Here is an 18928-nt window from a genome sequence, read left to right as displayed (position 1 = left end):
TTTAGGGCACTTCCTATTATGGTTTCCTGGAGTTTCAAGTGGGGTTCAGCTGGTTGTAAAAGCTGCCAGATTTCTTTAAGAGACTTTTGAAGAAAATATTGTAGGCTTCACTCTATGACAGATGATGCTGGCCCTCCAAATGATGTCTTCTCTTTGATGGGCTAACAGATTGTTGAGAGGAAGCGGTAGCTACTCAGCAGTTTTAGAAGTATGATTCACGTAACTGGATATAGAGCTTAGATATATTTAAGGACAGGTGTTTTGTATCACAAAGTTTTTACTATATAGGTTTTTTTTTCCTATGTCTAGTTTTAATACAATGTCCATGGATGGCATTTTGAAGGCCATTTCTAAAGAAACTTGTGTCTTCTGAAACTGGAGAAGAATAGATGTCATTTGTGCCATAAATCAAATGATTTTTGATGATTGCATTTTTCTGCGTGGGTGTTTGGATATTATATCCAAATATACAATCTGCAATGTGTCATCGTAGAAAACATATCAGTCTTTCTGAATCTCAAACTACCTTCAGGATATTATTAATTAACATCCTTATTATATTAAAAATTTAGTAGTCACTCATCTCCTTAAGTTTGATTTCTTTTTCATTGTTATATAATGTTTAAAACATTGTTTTAAAATGTTTAAAATAAGTAAGAAAATTAATATATTTAGAAAAATAAAAAGGTTGCAAACAAAATATTTGGCTCTTAATCCACAACTGAAAACGACCAAAACAGACCATTTACAGCTCTGTAGGCAAAGTCTCATATATAAAGTGAAACAACATGAAGGTCATTCACAAGACAAAATTATAAAGCCAAGATTAAGCATTACCATTTAATTAGCTATTGATTGTGTTTTTAAAGAAACAGAGATTAAATAGTTTTAAAAATATATTCTTGTCTTGCACAGGTATCATCACCAATCAATTAATGTTTTCCATTAGAAGTTGAGCTTCTGATCTTTTTTTTTTATTTTCCAAGAATTGCTTTTCTGAGAAATCAATGATTTTCAAATACATTTTCAAGTTTTACATATGTGTGTGTATGAACATATGTTTACATACATTATTTGCATTTGTGTATGTACATATTTAAAAATATCAGTTGTATGAATAAATATGTATATATAATAGAAATTATATGAAATAGCATCCTTTTAATATTCCCAGTTATGTTTGCATATAAAATAAAAGTATCTCTTATTGGTTCTACCCAGATTCTCTAGCTCTAAACATAAGTTTTAATTTTTTTGTTTCCAAACTAGAGAATACTATATTACTATGGTTAAGTGGGTAAGCAATACCAAGACAGTGGTGAGATGGTTGAACCGACCTCAGAACATATCCATCCTCACAGTCTGTGAGACTACCACTGGTGCCTGTAGCAGGGTGAGTATGATTACTTTTCTTCTATGATTGAAACAAAGTAGTTAATCCTTCTTTACTCAGAGAAATCAGGAAATCTTTTGTAAAAAAGTCTTTGATATTTAACTTTCACAGGAGGTTAGAAAACATCTATTCCTATTAAAAGTGTATACTTGAGTATATCATTGAGCAGTGTCAATGATAAGCAGAAGAGAACAAATTCAGCTTTTAAAAGAAATAAGTGAATTCTTGAGAGACAAAGGGTAGTCTAAGACACATGTCTATCAAATGTTGAAATTTTCTCTGCCTCTTGTCTTTGATTAACTTGGGATTCTACAAAATTTCTTCCTGGTCTTTTTTAAACACATTCATAATTCAGATTACCAAAATATAACCACTTCTTTATCCTACAATTAAGTAAATATAAACAAAAAAATGAGGCTCTTGGACCAAAATGTTTTAAAAGTAAATTGTATTTCAGTTTCTAAACTCAGTTTTTATAAACTGAACAGTAAATTCAACATATGTCATTTTTAAAGTTCTCAGTAGAAGAAATGGGGCAATCAGATTAAATTGTAGGTGCTAATGCAATTGAGAAAAAAAGGATTCCCAGATTATTTAGCAATGCAATTTTCAAACATCTGCTCTAGGAAAGGTGAAATAAACATTGTAGATTAGCATTTCTTCGGGATTCTACCACAAAAATATTACATATATTATATATATATATATATATATATATATATATATATATATATTTTATATATAAATGTTGCATATATATATATATATATACATATATATATATAGTGATTATATAAAACACCTATTTTCCGATATTGTGCATTAGGAGAAACAGGGACTGCTAGGCAACTGCTCTGCCTCTGAACCACATCCCTAGCCATCTAATGGCAAAACTTTTAGACCACAGAGTAAGGAGATGGAGCCCAAGCCTAGCAAAATTGTGTTACTCATCAGTAACAGACTTCAAAAGACATTATGAGAGAAAACATTCTAAATTGAAATTTCTCATCCAAAATTCCTAAACTTATAGCACATGGAGGAGTCATGAGTATCTAATGACTAAAGGGGTTCTATCCCTGGGATTTATGATTGGTTTAATATTAGAAAACTAATATATATATATATATATATATATATATATATATATATTAGATATATATATATAGATATATATATATTAGATATATATATATAATATATATATGAGACAAGATAAAAAAGAAGAAAAATAGTTAAGTATTTCAGTAGATGGAGAAAAAGAAATTTATAAAATTCAGTATCCATTCATGGTAGCTAATTTTCAACATAACTAAGTAGAAGTAAAAATCCCCAATCTGACAAAAATGATAATCTATTCATGAAATAGCTCTCTTTCAATAGGTAAACACCATATTCACATAGATATCAGCAATAAATCAAGGATATACATTCTCACTTCTATTTATATAAACATTATTAGAAGCTCTAGTCAAAGTATCTCAGGAAGATATAAATATTATAATGTTAGAAAAAAAGGAAGTGAAATTGTCTTTATTTCCAGATGACACTTTTGTGTATAAAAAAGGATGTACAAATAACCTAGAACAAAAGAACACAGTTTATAAGGTTAGTTCACCAATGCAAATTTTTTGTTCAAATGCAAGTTTTATGTGTGTGTGTGTGTGTTGCAGATTCTAATTTTCATAGGAAACATTGACTAAACTATTAACAGGTAAAGAATGCAATGCCTCCAAATTGCTATAAATTGTTTATTTTAAAAGTATAGTTCTAATTTTTTATTGGTTTTGAAAATGCATGCTTCTAACTTCTTCAATGCTTTAGAAACTTGAAAAAGAGGCAATAATGACAAATGATGGAAAATTATAAACAAGGGGTGATTATGTCTAATGGTATAAATAATTTAAACTAGTCTCATAAATTGTCTAAATTTATACCTGTTATGAAAAATAATTCAGAACATACAAGATATATTTATCTATACTAATAATATTAAGAAGGAAATATGCTAAAATACCACAAAAGCCTTAAAACATTAAATATGTAAGTATAAATTTGACAAATACTCTGAAAAATTTCAATATTGAATACTACAACATTGCTGAAAGGCATTTAAAAAGACTTAAATAAATGAAAACTAATCCATGTTCTGTACTTGAAAGGCTTAATGTTGTTCACATGTCAGTTCTACACAAATTAAACTTGTAATTGCAATATAATACAAAATAAAGTCTCCCTGGACCCTTTTTATAGAAACACATAAGCTTTTAAAAAATTATGTGGAAATGAACAGACCTGAACAAGCCCAAACTATCTTATAAAAGAAGTTGAAGGAGTTCATACTTCCTGAGTTTGAGGATAATTACAAAGCTACCCAAATCTTGAGATGGTAGGAGAGGTACAGGGACATACAAATAGATCAACTGAATCACACAGTTTATAGAAATTAGGCCCATATTTGTATGATTAATTGATTTTCAACATAGATACACTGTAACACTTAATGGAGTGAAAAAACTTGTTATTGGAACAATTGGCATCCAAATAGGAAAACATGATATTTCACCTCTGTTTTATATCATAATTCTAATCTTTCTGAGATAAATCACGAAGTGTACAATTTGTAGTCTTCTAAAGGAAAATACAGAATATAATTTCACTGTGTTGAACAGACAAAATATCAATACTCCTAAAAACAGTAACACATGGGACCTCATCAATATTAGAAATTTTTTAATTAATTTCCATTAAGGAAACTGATAAACTGTAGACTGAGGGAAAATATTTTGCAAAATGGGTATCTGACCAATAAAAATGAAAATCCAAATAATATGTCAAAGCATGTGAACAGAAATTACAAGGAAGATGATAAATAAAGTTTTTCAAAAACAGATGATATTATGGAAATGCAGATTAATATTATAATAGGATAACACTACATACCATTAACACTACTAAATTGAAACAACCATGAGAAGGTTAACAACATTATCTGTTGATGAATTTTAATTCTTTTTAGGTGGGAGTGTAAACTGACATGCTTACTTTAAAAAAATGACTTTCAGTTTCAAATGAAGTTAAACATATGCAAATATCATTGTTTACATATAAATACACATGTACATATATGTATGTATACATATAAAGGAATGAAAATACTTGGTAATTCCACTTAGAGCTATTTACCTAAGGAATAAAACAGGTGTCTATCAAAAGATTTGTAAAGGTCTAAATAAACTTCATTAAACCTTTACTCACAATAGATAAAAACTGGTGACTCTGTGTATTAAGAGGGAATGGATTTTAAAAATTAAGGCCTATCTATATGAAAGAATTCTGATAAATTTAAGAAGAAATAGCAAGGGAATGTTGATAGACCCAAGAATGAATGAATCTCAAAAGCATGTGATATGAAGAAAACCTTACCCCAGCAAGCACATAATGTGTGTGATGCACGATCTTAATTTTCTGGGTTACTGAAACAAACAAAACTTATCTATGGGGAGAAAGATCAGGAGAGTGATTGCCATTTTGGAACCTCTGGGAAGGAGCATGAAGGAAGTTTAGAGGAAACATAAAGACTTTTATCTATGAGATATAAATCGATTCACCCAAACTCATCACATTATGAACTTCAGATTTGTGTATTTCATTATATGTAAACATTTATAAAACATACTTTTAATAGTCTATAAAAGATAGAAATATAAAAATGAAACATTTAGAATGGGATGATGAGCATAGATGTAGATATGAATGAAGTAGGAGAATCAACCATTTACTTATTGGGTTTGACTAACACTTGTCACATTAGGCTTGTTAGATAATTTATCTCAGTCATCCTCATTTGTCCTATTATATTATGGACTGAGTAGACTTTCTCCATATATTTAATACAGTGTCCTATATGGTTTCTTATTCAATGGATCATTAAGTAATTTAAAAATTGGCCTACATATATTCCACTTAATCAGAGAAAGGCTGTTAACTTCTTTATATAAGGATGATCTGAATTCTTTTTGTTGAGTATAGATAACAGCAACAATTGAAAAAGGAAAAATAGTGCAATGAATCTGACACAACTTTCCTAGGTATGTGTATGAATATACCACAGTGAATCTCACCATTGTGTACATCCACAGGACATTAATTTTTTTTTAAAAAAAATAACTATGAGTTAATGGCAGAAAGATCAAGAGGACCAGGGGTAGGGAGAGGAAAGGAGAAGGAGAGGAATTGGGGTATGAATTAGAGCAAGATATTTTCCATAAATGTATTCTATTCTCACACATGACTAAAAAGAACCGATAAAAAAGATTGGGCACAGAGTATCAGGATTGGAAGGGTACTTAAAGATTATGTGTCTTCCAAATTTGGAAGAAACAGAATTTCAAATGGGTGAAGTCTAAGAATATTTTTTTTGGTGAAATTTGTGATGGAATATTTTAGACTATCTGAATGGTATTTGCCAATGACTTTATGTAGGGATCATTGACAAATACCATTTTTGTTTGTTTGTTGTATTTTTTAATTTTTTAAAAATTTTAATTTGTTATATATGACAACAGAATGCATTATAATACATATTAAACATATAAAAAAGAATAAATTAAAATGATAATAAGAAAATAGAGGAGTTCTATCATATCATTCATTTAATACCTTCTTGATATTCTATTTTAATTCTATGTCTTGTTCAGAGTTAAAAAGGTTTTATTTCCAGTTAATTTAAATAGCAAAACAAAACAAAAAAATAGTAGCACATGAAATTTTGGGCTCTGTCTGGTTCTAAGAAAACTTAGTGGTAGTAGGGAGCAGCCATGTCACTATTTTATGTATGTGTTCTCTAGGTCTGAATTATAGCAGACCTAGAATGGCTATTGCTGAATTACAAATAGGAAATAAAAGAATAATTTATGCAGATGTTTTCATGATATCTGCATGTGGTGAAGATGCACATGCAGATATCATGCCTCAAAAGATAAAGTGATCAGTTATAAAGCAATAATAATACGGATTTAGAAAAGAAAAATGATATAAAATTGTAAATAAATTACTATGAAAAATTTAAAATAAGGAAAACCTCTAATATTTTATAGTTTTGATAATTTGAACACTTTTATTATAGAATCATTTCTTTCAAAAAAAAAAAAAAACCCACAAGATATTTCATGTAACTACACAGAAACATTACTAAAACATTTTACCTACACATATTTAAGATGTGGTACATATATGTACATTTCATTGAGATGAAATTAGTCAAATTTTTCTTCTTACAATATGATTTGGGTTCAGACGATTTGCAAAAATGTTTTAAAGAAATCTACAATTTTGGCATTTCAAATGTTTGATGGTTTTCTTAAGACTGAAGTACTACTAATATGAAAAAAATTGCAATGATTAAGAGTAAATTGAATATTGGAACAAGGTCCATTTTTAATTTTATTCCTGGCTATTTGCCTAGTTTCATGGAGGACTCAATAATTTTGTTTCCTGATGATGCCTAGAGGTGAAAAGAGACAGAGTCTACTGGTTCAAAACAGTTTGAATGAGGTAATCAAACATAGCTGGAAAATGATCTTCTATCCCTGGTGACATACTTCTGGGCATTCGAAATAACTTTACCAAAAAAAAAAAAAAACCTTTACAATTAAATTATCATTTAATCCAAATTCACTACTTTTCATTCATTTTAAATCAATAATAACAATGGTATCCCTCTTAATGTGTCACTACTTGAATGGAGGATGAAGTTGTCTGAAGATAACAGTATAAAAAAGGGTAAATTGTATATGCTTGTTTTGGTCTTAGATACTTCATGCAATCGATTGTTTTGTTTCAGAAATATGAGATGACATCAGACACCTGGCTCTCTAAACAGGTATAGTATAGGTGTTCTTACTCTAGAAAGTTATTTCAGTAATATTACTTTAAGGCTTTGATAATTTAGACAAAATTATCCCTTCCCATTAAGGTATTTACAATTTGGGCTTTCTATGACATCATTTGCAAAAAAAAGGTTACTTCTGTTTTATACGGAATATAGATTACAGAATAACTACTAGGACCCAATTTCAGGATCACTCGTGTAAGTAAACATTTGTGTAGATGAAGGAAAAAATGTTGCAATCCATCAAAACTGGAAACTATCTACATTATTCAAATTGCCCAGAAAATTATGCAAACCTCCACATAAATTGGTCATCTGGATATTATTCAGATGAACTCATTTTTTTTTCTTTAGATGTATCCTAGCTCACTGTGCTATTGTGTGACATAAATGAGCCTAGAATTGAGATGAGTACAATAGAGTGAAAACCACATTTCTCCACAACCTAGTCTCATACTGGACAATTCAGAAGGAAGCACAAATAGGCTATTCAGATACTGTCGGATCCATTTCACTGCTGACTCCATCATTGCTTTTTAAAAGAGAAACGTTATGCTTTATGTAGTTGGGATGGTTTAGGTTTGGTTCTTCACAGTCATCCTTTATTTTATATTCTCTTCCTGGGTGTCATTCACATCTGTGGTTTCAATTACCTTCATATATTGAAACCTACAAATTTACAGCCCCAGGCACTTCTGAGAGTTCTGACACATCCACATTCATCTTAGGATCGCCTCCTAAATCTGTAAAACATAACTACATATTCCCCAAATCCAAACTGAACACCTTTTTCTTCTATATAGATGTTATTTCTTTTTATCACAGGAATAAAAGCATCATTATCCATCTAGTGATTAAAAAGATTAACTAGTTAATCATCAAGTTTCACACTTTCAATGATCTATCAAGTCAATTGACTTTTATCCAGTTCATAAAAATTTCCCAGGTTCAAATGACAAGTACCACAATCCTTTCTTATTAGCAAAACCTCAACCCTTCAGGCACCTGCCAATCTGTTCACACTATGGATTGGCTGAGCAACATTTTTTGAAGTATGCATTTGATTGATATAACCAACAGATTCCCATTATCCTCATATTCCCATTCCTACAACTCAAAACAACTTTTATCTTCTCTTTCTGTACTTCAGATAATGACCAACATCCTTTGATGGTCCACAATGGATTAAACTGGAAGTTGTTCACACCCTGTCTCATATCATTTTTATAACCATTTTCTATCCAAGATACATTAGCCCTCATAAACCAAGGCCCGTTTGCATATGCCATTCCTTATAAACAGAATTCTTTCAACTCCCTTTTTTTTCTGTGAAGTCTATTCATTTTTAAACCTCAGATTAATATATCTATTTACCTTCCCCAATCACCCTAGTCAAATTACATCTCCCTGTATGTATTATCCTAAAGTGTAGACTTTATATAACACATACATTATTTTTGTGATTTTTGTATCAAGATTCAGGGGCATGAAGGATGTTTATATTTTTGCTCTTCTTTGTAATCCCAATGTCAAACATGGGTTCTAGTATATAAGAAGTGCTCCACAAATATTTGTTGAATGGATTAAAAACATAAAAGGATTGTTATTAAGTTAAATCCATACTTTCTTGAAGTATAGATTTGTGAAAATAGAGATATATATGTGTATGTACATATATGTATTTAAAAAAATTATATTCTGCATATATCTGTCTACATGCACAAATATCAGTTAATTCAAACAGTTTTACCCTAGTCAATGTGCAAGATAAATTTGGATAAAACCTTGATTTTGCAGACAATAATGGACTCTCAATTAAATTCAATATAGAAAATATAAACAATGAAAAATTGAACTTAATGGAAATTGATGTATTCTGAGTGGTCTTTTTTGCTTTCTGTGAATCTATTCTGTCATTTTTAATGTCATTGACATTCAAAGTAGTTTAGCAGACATCAACATATTTAAACTCAAAATTCCAAGTTTGTGAATGGTTAATAGAAACTTTTTTTAAAGAAAAGCATCCAGCTGTTAATTATTCAGAACAAAATACAGTTTGCAGTTTATCCCAGCTGATTTTTTTTTTCCTTCAGAAGTTCTAAGGGATTTTTGTTGAGTGATTAGAATCACATGAGATTGAAGGGATGAGCATGGTTAGAAGTAATGAGAGGAAGCAAATTTCTAAGATGACCAGAAATTTAATAGAGTTGTATGCTTACTTTCTAGATAGTAGGAAGGGCAGAGACAAATAGACATGGTTGGCCTGGTGTTTAAGGGACTTTCAGTTAAGATGACTGGTATGCAATATATTGGGTCAGGTTAACAAGTTCAATGACCTAAGTTCAGTGCCATGTGTATCAGAAATACTGACTTCCTTAGGGTCATAAAAGTCAACAATAAGATTGGCTCCACCTGTACACAGTTGGATGTTTCCAGTCAGATACTGGCTGGTGGTAAAATTTTGAAGACTAGCAAACATTTCAGGTAGAACCCTTCATCTGTTCTTTTTCTGAACCACTTGGAAGGCACCAAAATGGAAGTGGAGGTGATGTTAGTGAGAAAATGCTGAGTATCTCCCACCAAACAATGACTATTTATCTGTTGAATGAAGCTCAGCTTATGAGAGAATGTTGAGTAAGTTCAACATACGGTAGGAAGTGTGGTAGATAGAGTGATATTTGTGTAAAACAAACATTTTTGGCTATTTTGTACATGCATTCATCTATTCAACAATTATGAGTTGGGCACCTACTGTGTCCAGTCCAATAGAGTTAAGGAAATCAAATTTAATTATTAATTGACGAGGAGAGTAAGCCAACAAATTAATAGACCAACAAAATAGTTTACAGTGTTCATAAAGACATGAAGGAGGTAAATACAGGATACGTTTTAGAATATCTAATGAGAGATTCCTTAACTTATAGAAGTTCTATAATTAGGTAAATTTAAAAATGGTGTATGTCTCATGAAATTAAGTTTTTTTAAAAAAAGTAAAGTATGAAGTACCCCAAGAACAAAACAGAAAGTTTGTTCCACATGGAAAATTGCTCTAAAGATAGAGTGACAGGAGATGGAACAAATAGAATTAATGACTATCATAGTTGAAAAATGGGGTTTACTCAGTCAAATATTTTGTCTGTATCTATCATGTGCCAGTAATGCTATTTTCCTGGCGTTGAATTATATAGTATTTTAGAGTTTTCAATTTATTGTTTTTCTAAATGTTCGTGAAGTAGACTAGGAAAATATAATCATTTATGACTATTAACAGATCTTCCTACTAACAAAGCTGAAAATCTGTCTCTCCAGCATATTAAAATAATTATTGATTTATTCATTCAGATAGAATATATCAAACACAATTTACAAATCACTGTCCCAAATGGTGGAGATGTAGCATTGAAGGTTCCTGTCTTGTAGGGTTCACATTACAGAACAAAATTAAATAAGTACATTTATCTCTACATGCTTGCATTCACAGCAGACATACACATACATACATACACATACATACACACACACACAAAAAATACATGTTGAATAATGGTCTATTTAAAAAGTAGAAGGAAGGCAAAAGATGATAAAGGATGTCAAGTACACTTGGATGACCTGGCTTATCTGGTTATGCTTTACATGAAATAACCAGTGGACTCCTCATTGATAAAGTGACATTGGAACAGAGACACGAAGGAGACAAGAGAACAAGCTAGAAGTAGGTAATAAAAATTACGAAAACTGTGGATCAGGAGCCTGGGGAGGGAACCGCACGACAAGAGGACATGATCAGAAAACATAGGGATAAGTCATCTAAAAGGGCTGGAAAGCTATTTTAAAAATCTACAGAGTAAATTATATCAAAGCCTTTCTTTCATACCATGTATATGACCTCTCTCATTACTTTGATAGGAAGGAATTCAGTGTTCTTTCAGATAAATACATTCCCCTAACGATCTCCTGGAAGAAAGATAAAGCAATCTTTCAATGTGACTTTCATCATTTCCTTTTCAAAAATAATTTCATTTATTTAGTATGTCTTTATAGTTTAATTAAATGCTATCAATTAGGAATTCACTGGTGTGGCTTAGCATTTTGTTTGTGTGTTTGTGGAGAGATAATCAATGGAACAAGAAATTGGAATGAAATTATTTTCTATGACTTCAAGTTCTGTGGCCTTTTCGTATTCATATTTGAAGTAATTTTGTGCTCATTTTCAGTATTGAATCTTCAAATAACTAGAATTGCTGAGTGAAAGAGTTCTGAAAACTATATGAACTATGTTATGCGCTTTTATATTTTTAAAAAATTTTATAAACTGATGTAGATGTTCATGTCTTCCTTACCTATGAAGAATAAATTGCCAAACAATTTCACATGAAAGTTTTTGTGTGAATCAATTTAAAAGTGTCATGTCTGTCCACTGTGCATAAGCTTCCCCATCATTTGTACCACTCACATACCTACTGGCAATGTTACATGAGGTTCAATTTTTAAAAATACTGAATGTCATACCTTTTTTTTTTAAATACTTGGACCATTTTTCCAAAGTAATTCTAAATCAGTGATTTATACACCATGCTTGACTTAACAGTAGTTGGTAACATAAATTTCATGTGCCATTTTGGGATTTTTATATGCGCATTCTTATATGCATATTCTTATATACATTCTTATATGTATTTTAGAACGAGGAGCCTGTGTTTTCTAGAGATGGCAGTAAATTCTTTATGACGGTTCCTGTAAAGCAGGGGGGCCGTGGAGAATTCCATCACATAGCTATGTTCCTCATCCAGGTAAGTGCTGGCTTCTTTCTGTAGCTCAACTTGATTGTTATTATGTCCCTGAAAGCCCAATTCTCATGGAGTTTTGAGCCTCTGTGAAGCTCTCTCATATCCAACTCATAGACATTTTAAGAAAAGAACCCAGTCCATAGTCATAAATGTAAGCAGTGATCTTGCACAAAACAGTCTCAGAAGGCAATTAAATTTATTGAGTTGTACATGTGTGCTATGGACTGAGGACCTTGGAGTAGAAAATTTAATCAATGAAAAGCATCCAACTTTCAAAGACCTGAGAACAATCTAGAGGAAGAATTTTATCCAACATATACTTATTACCATTTTGTACAAATAATATTTTCAAGGAGTTATAAAAATTTTAAATGCTGAAAGCAATTTCAATGTCCACCAAAATTAAACCCACCCACACAGAAAAACACAATGTAGATTAAAAAAAACTATGTAAGAAGAATTTTTATGTATTGTCACAGACACAGGGCCTGTATAATATACTTGTGGTCTTTTTGATAAAAGTAGGGAATTTTTTTGCTGTCCTCTAAACTTTAAAAGAATGTTAACAGTTAAAAATGTTTGTTTAATTATTTAAAAACAGTAAATTCACAAGTTGTTTTCAATATGTCAAGATTAATATCAGTTTAATCTAATTTCTAATAACAAACATTCTTGAGGAAATAAAGCATTCTTCAAAATAAACTAAATAATCATCACAGTGTTACAGGTAGAAGTTTTATAATGATAAATATTTGTGGTTACGTTGGAATCTTTAGGGCAGTTTTACAAACAAGCCAGAATCATTTCATAGAAACAAAGTACAAACTAAAGAGAAGGTGGCAGCCAGGTGAGGTGGTGTAAACCTATAATCCCAGCAGCTCAGGAGGCTGAGGCAGTAGGATCATGAGTACAAAACCAGCCTCAGCAACTTATCAAAGTCCTAAGCAACTTAGCAAGACCCTGTCTCTAAATAAAATATAAAAATGAGATGGAGATGTGGTTCAATGTTTAAGCACCCATGGGTTCAATCCCCAGTACCCATCCCCCCAAAAATTGAAAAAGAAAAATGTGCCAAAAATTTCCTAAGTATCTTGGCTACTTTGACATTTACAGAACTTTTGGCTCTTGTACACATTCTAAAGTAATTATTACTACCTGTACATGTTTAAGTCGATCAGCCTAACACTTTGAAGCCTCAATGTCTTGTGTCAATGGTTTAAAATTCAAAGCTTGTCTAAGGTCTATTTTATTAAAATAATTGTCAAGGATTTTACATTAATTTTCATGAAGGCTGAAATAAATAATTGAGAACATACACGATGATGTAGATTGAACATACAGAGATGTAGATTTATTTATATTTATATATATGAATATAATTATTAAGTTGTAAAAACTGAATATAAACTAATGTATAATGTCATCCCTTTTATGTTCTAAATAAATGCATGCATTCATTGATGAGTAACGTTTTGTCAATCAAGGCAAACCATTAAACTATATCAGGCAGGTAGCATTTTAAATTAATATTTTCATTTTTAAAAAATGTGAACCAGAATTATCACTAGCAATTAATTTACTTAACTTTTGCTAAGAGTAAACTTTTGTTATAACAAACACTAGTTAAATATCTTGGACAAAACCAAAATTCATGCTTTTCAAGTCAAATAAATAATTGTGGCATTTTGTTGACTTTTAATTTCCAGTAGTTTATATTTAGCAAGCTGTGTAAATATCTAAGTAGCAAAGATCATGTACAAATCATGGATACTGAAAAGACATAACAGAGGATAGGATGAATGCACACTATGTCTTTATATGTACAATTCCAAAAAGTAGAAAATCTGTTCAACATATCAGCAGGAAAAATGGATTCATGTATATTACTGGACAAATGGTGAGGACAGCCTGGGGAGACTGTGGAGAGTTAGTTTACACAACAAAGCAAGAATTGCTTGTTAAGTTGTGGAAAAAGAAAGAAAAACCTTCTGTGCCCAATTGAAGCAGCCTGACATGCAATCTAATGGGTTATTTCTAAAATTTTCAGAAGAGCTTCATGGAGCAGATGTGTTTGTTTTGTGTCTTTTCTATTATGGAGATTCTAGCAAAGCCTCCAGTGAAGGAAAAACATCTTGCTCTGTTCTGGTTGCTCTTCAAGCCTATTTATGGGTTGCCACACTGAGAAATTACCATGACTACATGATTACTTATGGATATTCTGACAATTGACTAAAATTAATGTTTTCTTAATGAGTCAGATTTTGTGCTCATGTAAATACAATTTTACCTGAGTTTACACACATACATGCATCATATTATTTTAGGAAAGAGTTTAAAACTACTTGCAGTAGCACATGCCTACAATCCCAGAGACTCTGGAGACTTAGGCAGGAGGACTAAAGCCAGCCTCAGCAACAGGAAGGCATTAAGCAACTCAATGAGACCCTGTCTCTAAATAAAATACAAAATAAGACTGGGGTTGTGCCTCAGTGTTCAAGTGCCCCTGAGTTCAATCCCTAGTATACCACCCCCACCCCAACACAAACACACAAAAAACGCTTGCTTCAATTTAATAATATCTAATATAAAAAATGTTTTGTGAATTTTGTTAGCCTGTCTTGTTACTTTATATACACTATAAAAATTTGAAAAATTCAAAGCTGAATAAACTAAATACAATATATAAAATTGCCCACAATCTCATCATCTCACATTCTGATATCTTTAATAAATTTCTGCATATATTTCCAATTTCTTTTTATACTAAAACATGTAGTTTTCCTTTAAAGACTGCAAGCAAATCATAATTTAGGTTTACAATATTTAAACAATAACTTTTCTCACATCATTTAATTGTGTTCCTAATATTTAACATTTAATATTTTAATTTCTCTTCAATATTCCCTCAAGTAGATGTATTATTTTTCTGTATTTAAATTATCCAATTTTCTTCATTTTTAAAGTGATTTCTATTTTTGATATTAGAAATAATTCAGGAATAAGCACTCTTATGCATAAACACTTCTTTTCCATTTACAGTTATTCCCATGAAAATGACATTCTAGTTGTTAAAAGGCATTTAGGTAAAGCCTATGCATGTGTAATATATTTGTTTAGGTATTGATATGTAGTGGAAACTTGATCTTGCAAAACAGCACAGAATTTGCTGTCTAAATAGTAACACATACCAATGTTGATGACCTTGTACTTGTCTTCCTGCTCTTGCTGTTCTGTTGTACCCTCAACATGGGCATGCCGGAAAGTGAGAAATGATGGGACCAGAAGGCTTTGCCCCCTCAGTCAGAAAGACCACCCTTGCACATCCTTGTGCTCGGCTGAGAGCATCCCACTTCACTCACAACATGTGTATTTAAATGAAATTAGTTCATTTTTGCAAACATTTTGCTATCTTTTATAATCAGTGACTAGATAAAAACCATTGAAGGGCAACGAACTGAGTTATTGCTTTCAACCTATTTTTATTGTAGTGAGAGTTATCATTACAAATGCAATAGTGTTTTTTTCCTTTATTTACAGAAGCTACTCCTTGTTAAAATAATTGCAAAAAAAATAAAAAGATTGGATTGATGTATTTTCCTCTAGTCTTCTCACTTTAAACATGGTTGTAATTTTATATAAATTATACATTATATCCTGAAATTTTAAACTTAGATTTTCAATGCAAACTTTTCCCATAATGCTACTTAAAAAACAAACAAACAAACAAAAAAACAACCTTTAGATTATTAGCATTTAGTTGATTGGATGCAGATAGATAATCATAATTGTTAAGTGTTTAATTGAATGGCAATTTATTTTAACTATAGATGGCACTGTACATAAAGCTTATTGAAGTTATGAATTATTTCTTTAATATTGATAAATTAGCAGAACTGGAATTCTTTAATTAAATGTAAAATACTTCTCTTCCCTTATACATGTATTTCCCAATTTCTTTTATTATGAATATGTAAAGGCATGCATTGTGAGTATTTTCTTATTTTCACATATTCAATTAAAAGCAATATTTTAAAAAATATGACTTTTCTAAATTTCTATAGTGCTAAAATAACTTCTTCTGAACAATCAAGTCTATGCTACTATATGTGAAATTGTTCTTCTCCACCATTATTGACTATGTGCATATTAATATCCACTTATGTACTTTCTTTAATGTACCTCCTGAAGTTATCACTGAGGTTAATTTTTTTTCATTTTCTTTTTTTTTAATCACTTCAGATATTCTCCCCTTCCTTCCCAAATAATATTTATTAAGTAGACCTCTAAGTTATGGACTCCCATTTCAGGAACTATAATATCACACCTCCTGCAATTCAATTCAGGCTTCAATGAAAAACTTTTATCAAAGGAATGGGATCTTTTCTTTTTTTTTTTTAAATCAAATATGGGGTAAGCACAGTTCCCATTATATTAAGTGGTTCAGATTTGTGGACACAAGCAGCTACAATGTCATCTTTTAAAATTATGTTAAATGAAAAATCACATGTTGGTGAATCCATTTACTTTGTCTATTTAACAACATGAGGTTTTACCCATGAGAGCTGATGATTTCACTTGGAACACATCTATGTGCCATTATTCATTACAAATACTGTAGAAAAATAACATGCCCCCAATTCACAATTCTATCACCTAATCAACCCAATAAAATTTTTTTCATTAAATTTCACTGGTGTATCTGATTGGGACATTGTCTGAAAACAATTAGCTCATTTAATGTGATGAATAGACAGTAAATTAAAGCATTCTGTTTTTAAGCACTACAACATTTTCCTTATTTAGAAGATATAAAATTGAAACAGAATTCAGATAATTGAATGAACAGGCAAAAAGCAAAGGTACCATTAAATTTTTACTTACATCAACATGTCTTTATTTCACAAATATAAATATAAAATTGATATTTAACTTCTTGGACTAAGATAAAATTTCCAACCAAGTCAGGAGAGATATCTGAGGCCTAATTCCAAATAAAACCACTATATTCTGGATTTTTAGGCTTCTCTTAAGAATGAACAAAATCTCCAATTTTAATGCTTTTCTTTCCCCTAAAATTAGAGTGGACATTTGAGTTCAATTTGAAGTATGTTTCCATATTGCTTCATTCAGAGGTCTATTATGTTTTTACATTCATATTCAAGCGTTTCTATTCTACCAATTAATACAGCAGAGATTATGGATGCAATGAAAGAAAGAAATTCTGTTGTGGAGTAAAAATTGTTATTTTCTGCTGTATTAAATTTTCTCTCCTGAGACTGTATTTCTGGTGAAAGTATTTGAAAAGCTAACTGGAGTACAGATACCCCTAATGCAAAGCAGTCAAGACCCTTGCTATGTATTTTTTTATGAACTGTAGAGTAATCTACTATATTCTGATTGTTATTGGAGTTGTTTACTTTGCATCTGGATCAAAATTAATGTGTTCACTGTTATGAATCTCAGTATCTATCTATCTATCTCTATATATATATATATATATATTATTGGAAATTAAGTCTAGGCTATAATATGTGGAATGGGGATTCAACTTATTTCCCAGCTCATATTTACCTTGGTAAAAATATAAAAAGCAAGGCAATTACAGATGTTTGAAATAAAATCAAAAGCTTGTGAGGTTCTTAGTATGACTCTCAACAAGAGATGTTTTCTTCTTACACTTAGATGCAAAATATTTTGAAGTAAATGGACCTTTGAAGTCAATAGTGTAAAATTTTATTCCTGTGTTCGCTGTGTTCAAACATTTTTCAAAGCATTGAATTTTTTGCTCAGGATCATTTAAATGCAGCCTCTCTCTCTCTCTCTCTCTCTCTCTCTCTCACACACACACACACACACACACACACACATGCACACATATTAAATTCTCTGAAAAAGAAACTAATCAACCTAGAAATCTGTGAGTGAAATTTTGTCCTGACATTTAGAAATATTGAGCAACCTTTCTTTATTAATGTTGTAAGAATTCTTTCATCCTTTATATTGACATTAAAGATGCACTAAAACATACAGATATTAGTATTCTGATCTTGACACATTCATGAAAGAACCTGAAAATAAGTGAGGATATCTATCCACACAGTCACTGTCCTATGGAAGCTTGACCACAAAATGTCTGAATTTAGAATTTCACATCAACCTTAGGTTGTATCTGTCTAAAATCTCACAAATTATGTTTCATATTACATTTATACCTTTAGCTCACAAATACTTGCAAATGACAGTAGTGCCTTAGACAGTGTACCTCAAATGAAAAGTTTAAAACTTACTACTAGCATCATAAAATAGAAATCAGGAGGAAACTGGAAAAAAAAAACAAGAATGGCAAATAAATTCATTGAAAGGTATTCAAGGAAAAATAAAGAGAAATCTAAAAATATGTGAAAGAGATAAATGAAAACCACCAACAGAATGAAAATAAAGAAAAACAAAGTATCAGACTAGCTACAACTTAAAATCTAACTGATTCCATACTGGAGTTCTTAAATGAGATTAATAAGAAAACAGTGGAAGAGATAATATTTAAAATCATGATATAACAACTGTAAGCAACAACAAAAATATTCTAGAAACCAAAGAAGATATCTGTGTAAGGTTGATAAAAACATTATTAAAGTTATTAATGTAAACTTAAATTGTATAGCTAAAATGCAAACCTAGCACAAGGTTTTGAAGCACTAACTCTTTAGATATAGTATTCATGATAAATACATAAAAATTGAAAGAGGTCTTTAACAGTGTATCAATTACACTAAAAAAAATTGTGTTGACCTAATTTACACACTAAAAGAAAAACTGATTTTCAGTTTGTCTTCTGTAAAGAATCCAATTCAATCCTTT

The 18928-nt window shown here is 30.6% G+C and overlaps 1 protein-coding gene across 1 annotated transcript in view; it reads left to right on the top strand.

The window, feature by feature from the left end:
* Dpp10 (dipeptidyl peptidase like 10) overlaps window positions 1-18928 on the top strand; it is a 102703-nt gene that overhangs the window by 21659 nt on the left and 62116 nt on the right. The window contains exons 4-6 of the mRNA XM_046456887.2: window positions 1270-1393; window positions 7236-7274; window positions 11966-12073. Coding sequence (XP_046312843.2) covers window positions 1270-1393; window positions 7236-7274; window positions 11966-12073 — 271 coding nt within the window. The remainder of the gene's footprint in view (window positions 1-1269; window positions 1394-7235; window positions 7275-11965; window positions 12074-18928) is intronic.

Source organism: Marmota monax, unplaced genomic scaffold (assembly GCF_021218885.2).
Source record: "Marmota monax isolate L192 unplaced genomic scaffold, Marmota_monax_Labrador192_F-V1.1 WCK01_AAM20220418_F8-fsc00121, whole genome shotgun sequence".
Taxonomy (NCBI): domain Eukaryota; kingdom Metazoa; phylum Chordata; class Mammalia; order Rodentia; family Sciuridae; genus Marmota; species Marmota monax.
This window is presented reverse-complemented; position numbering and strand designations above follow the sequence as displayed.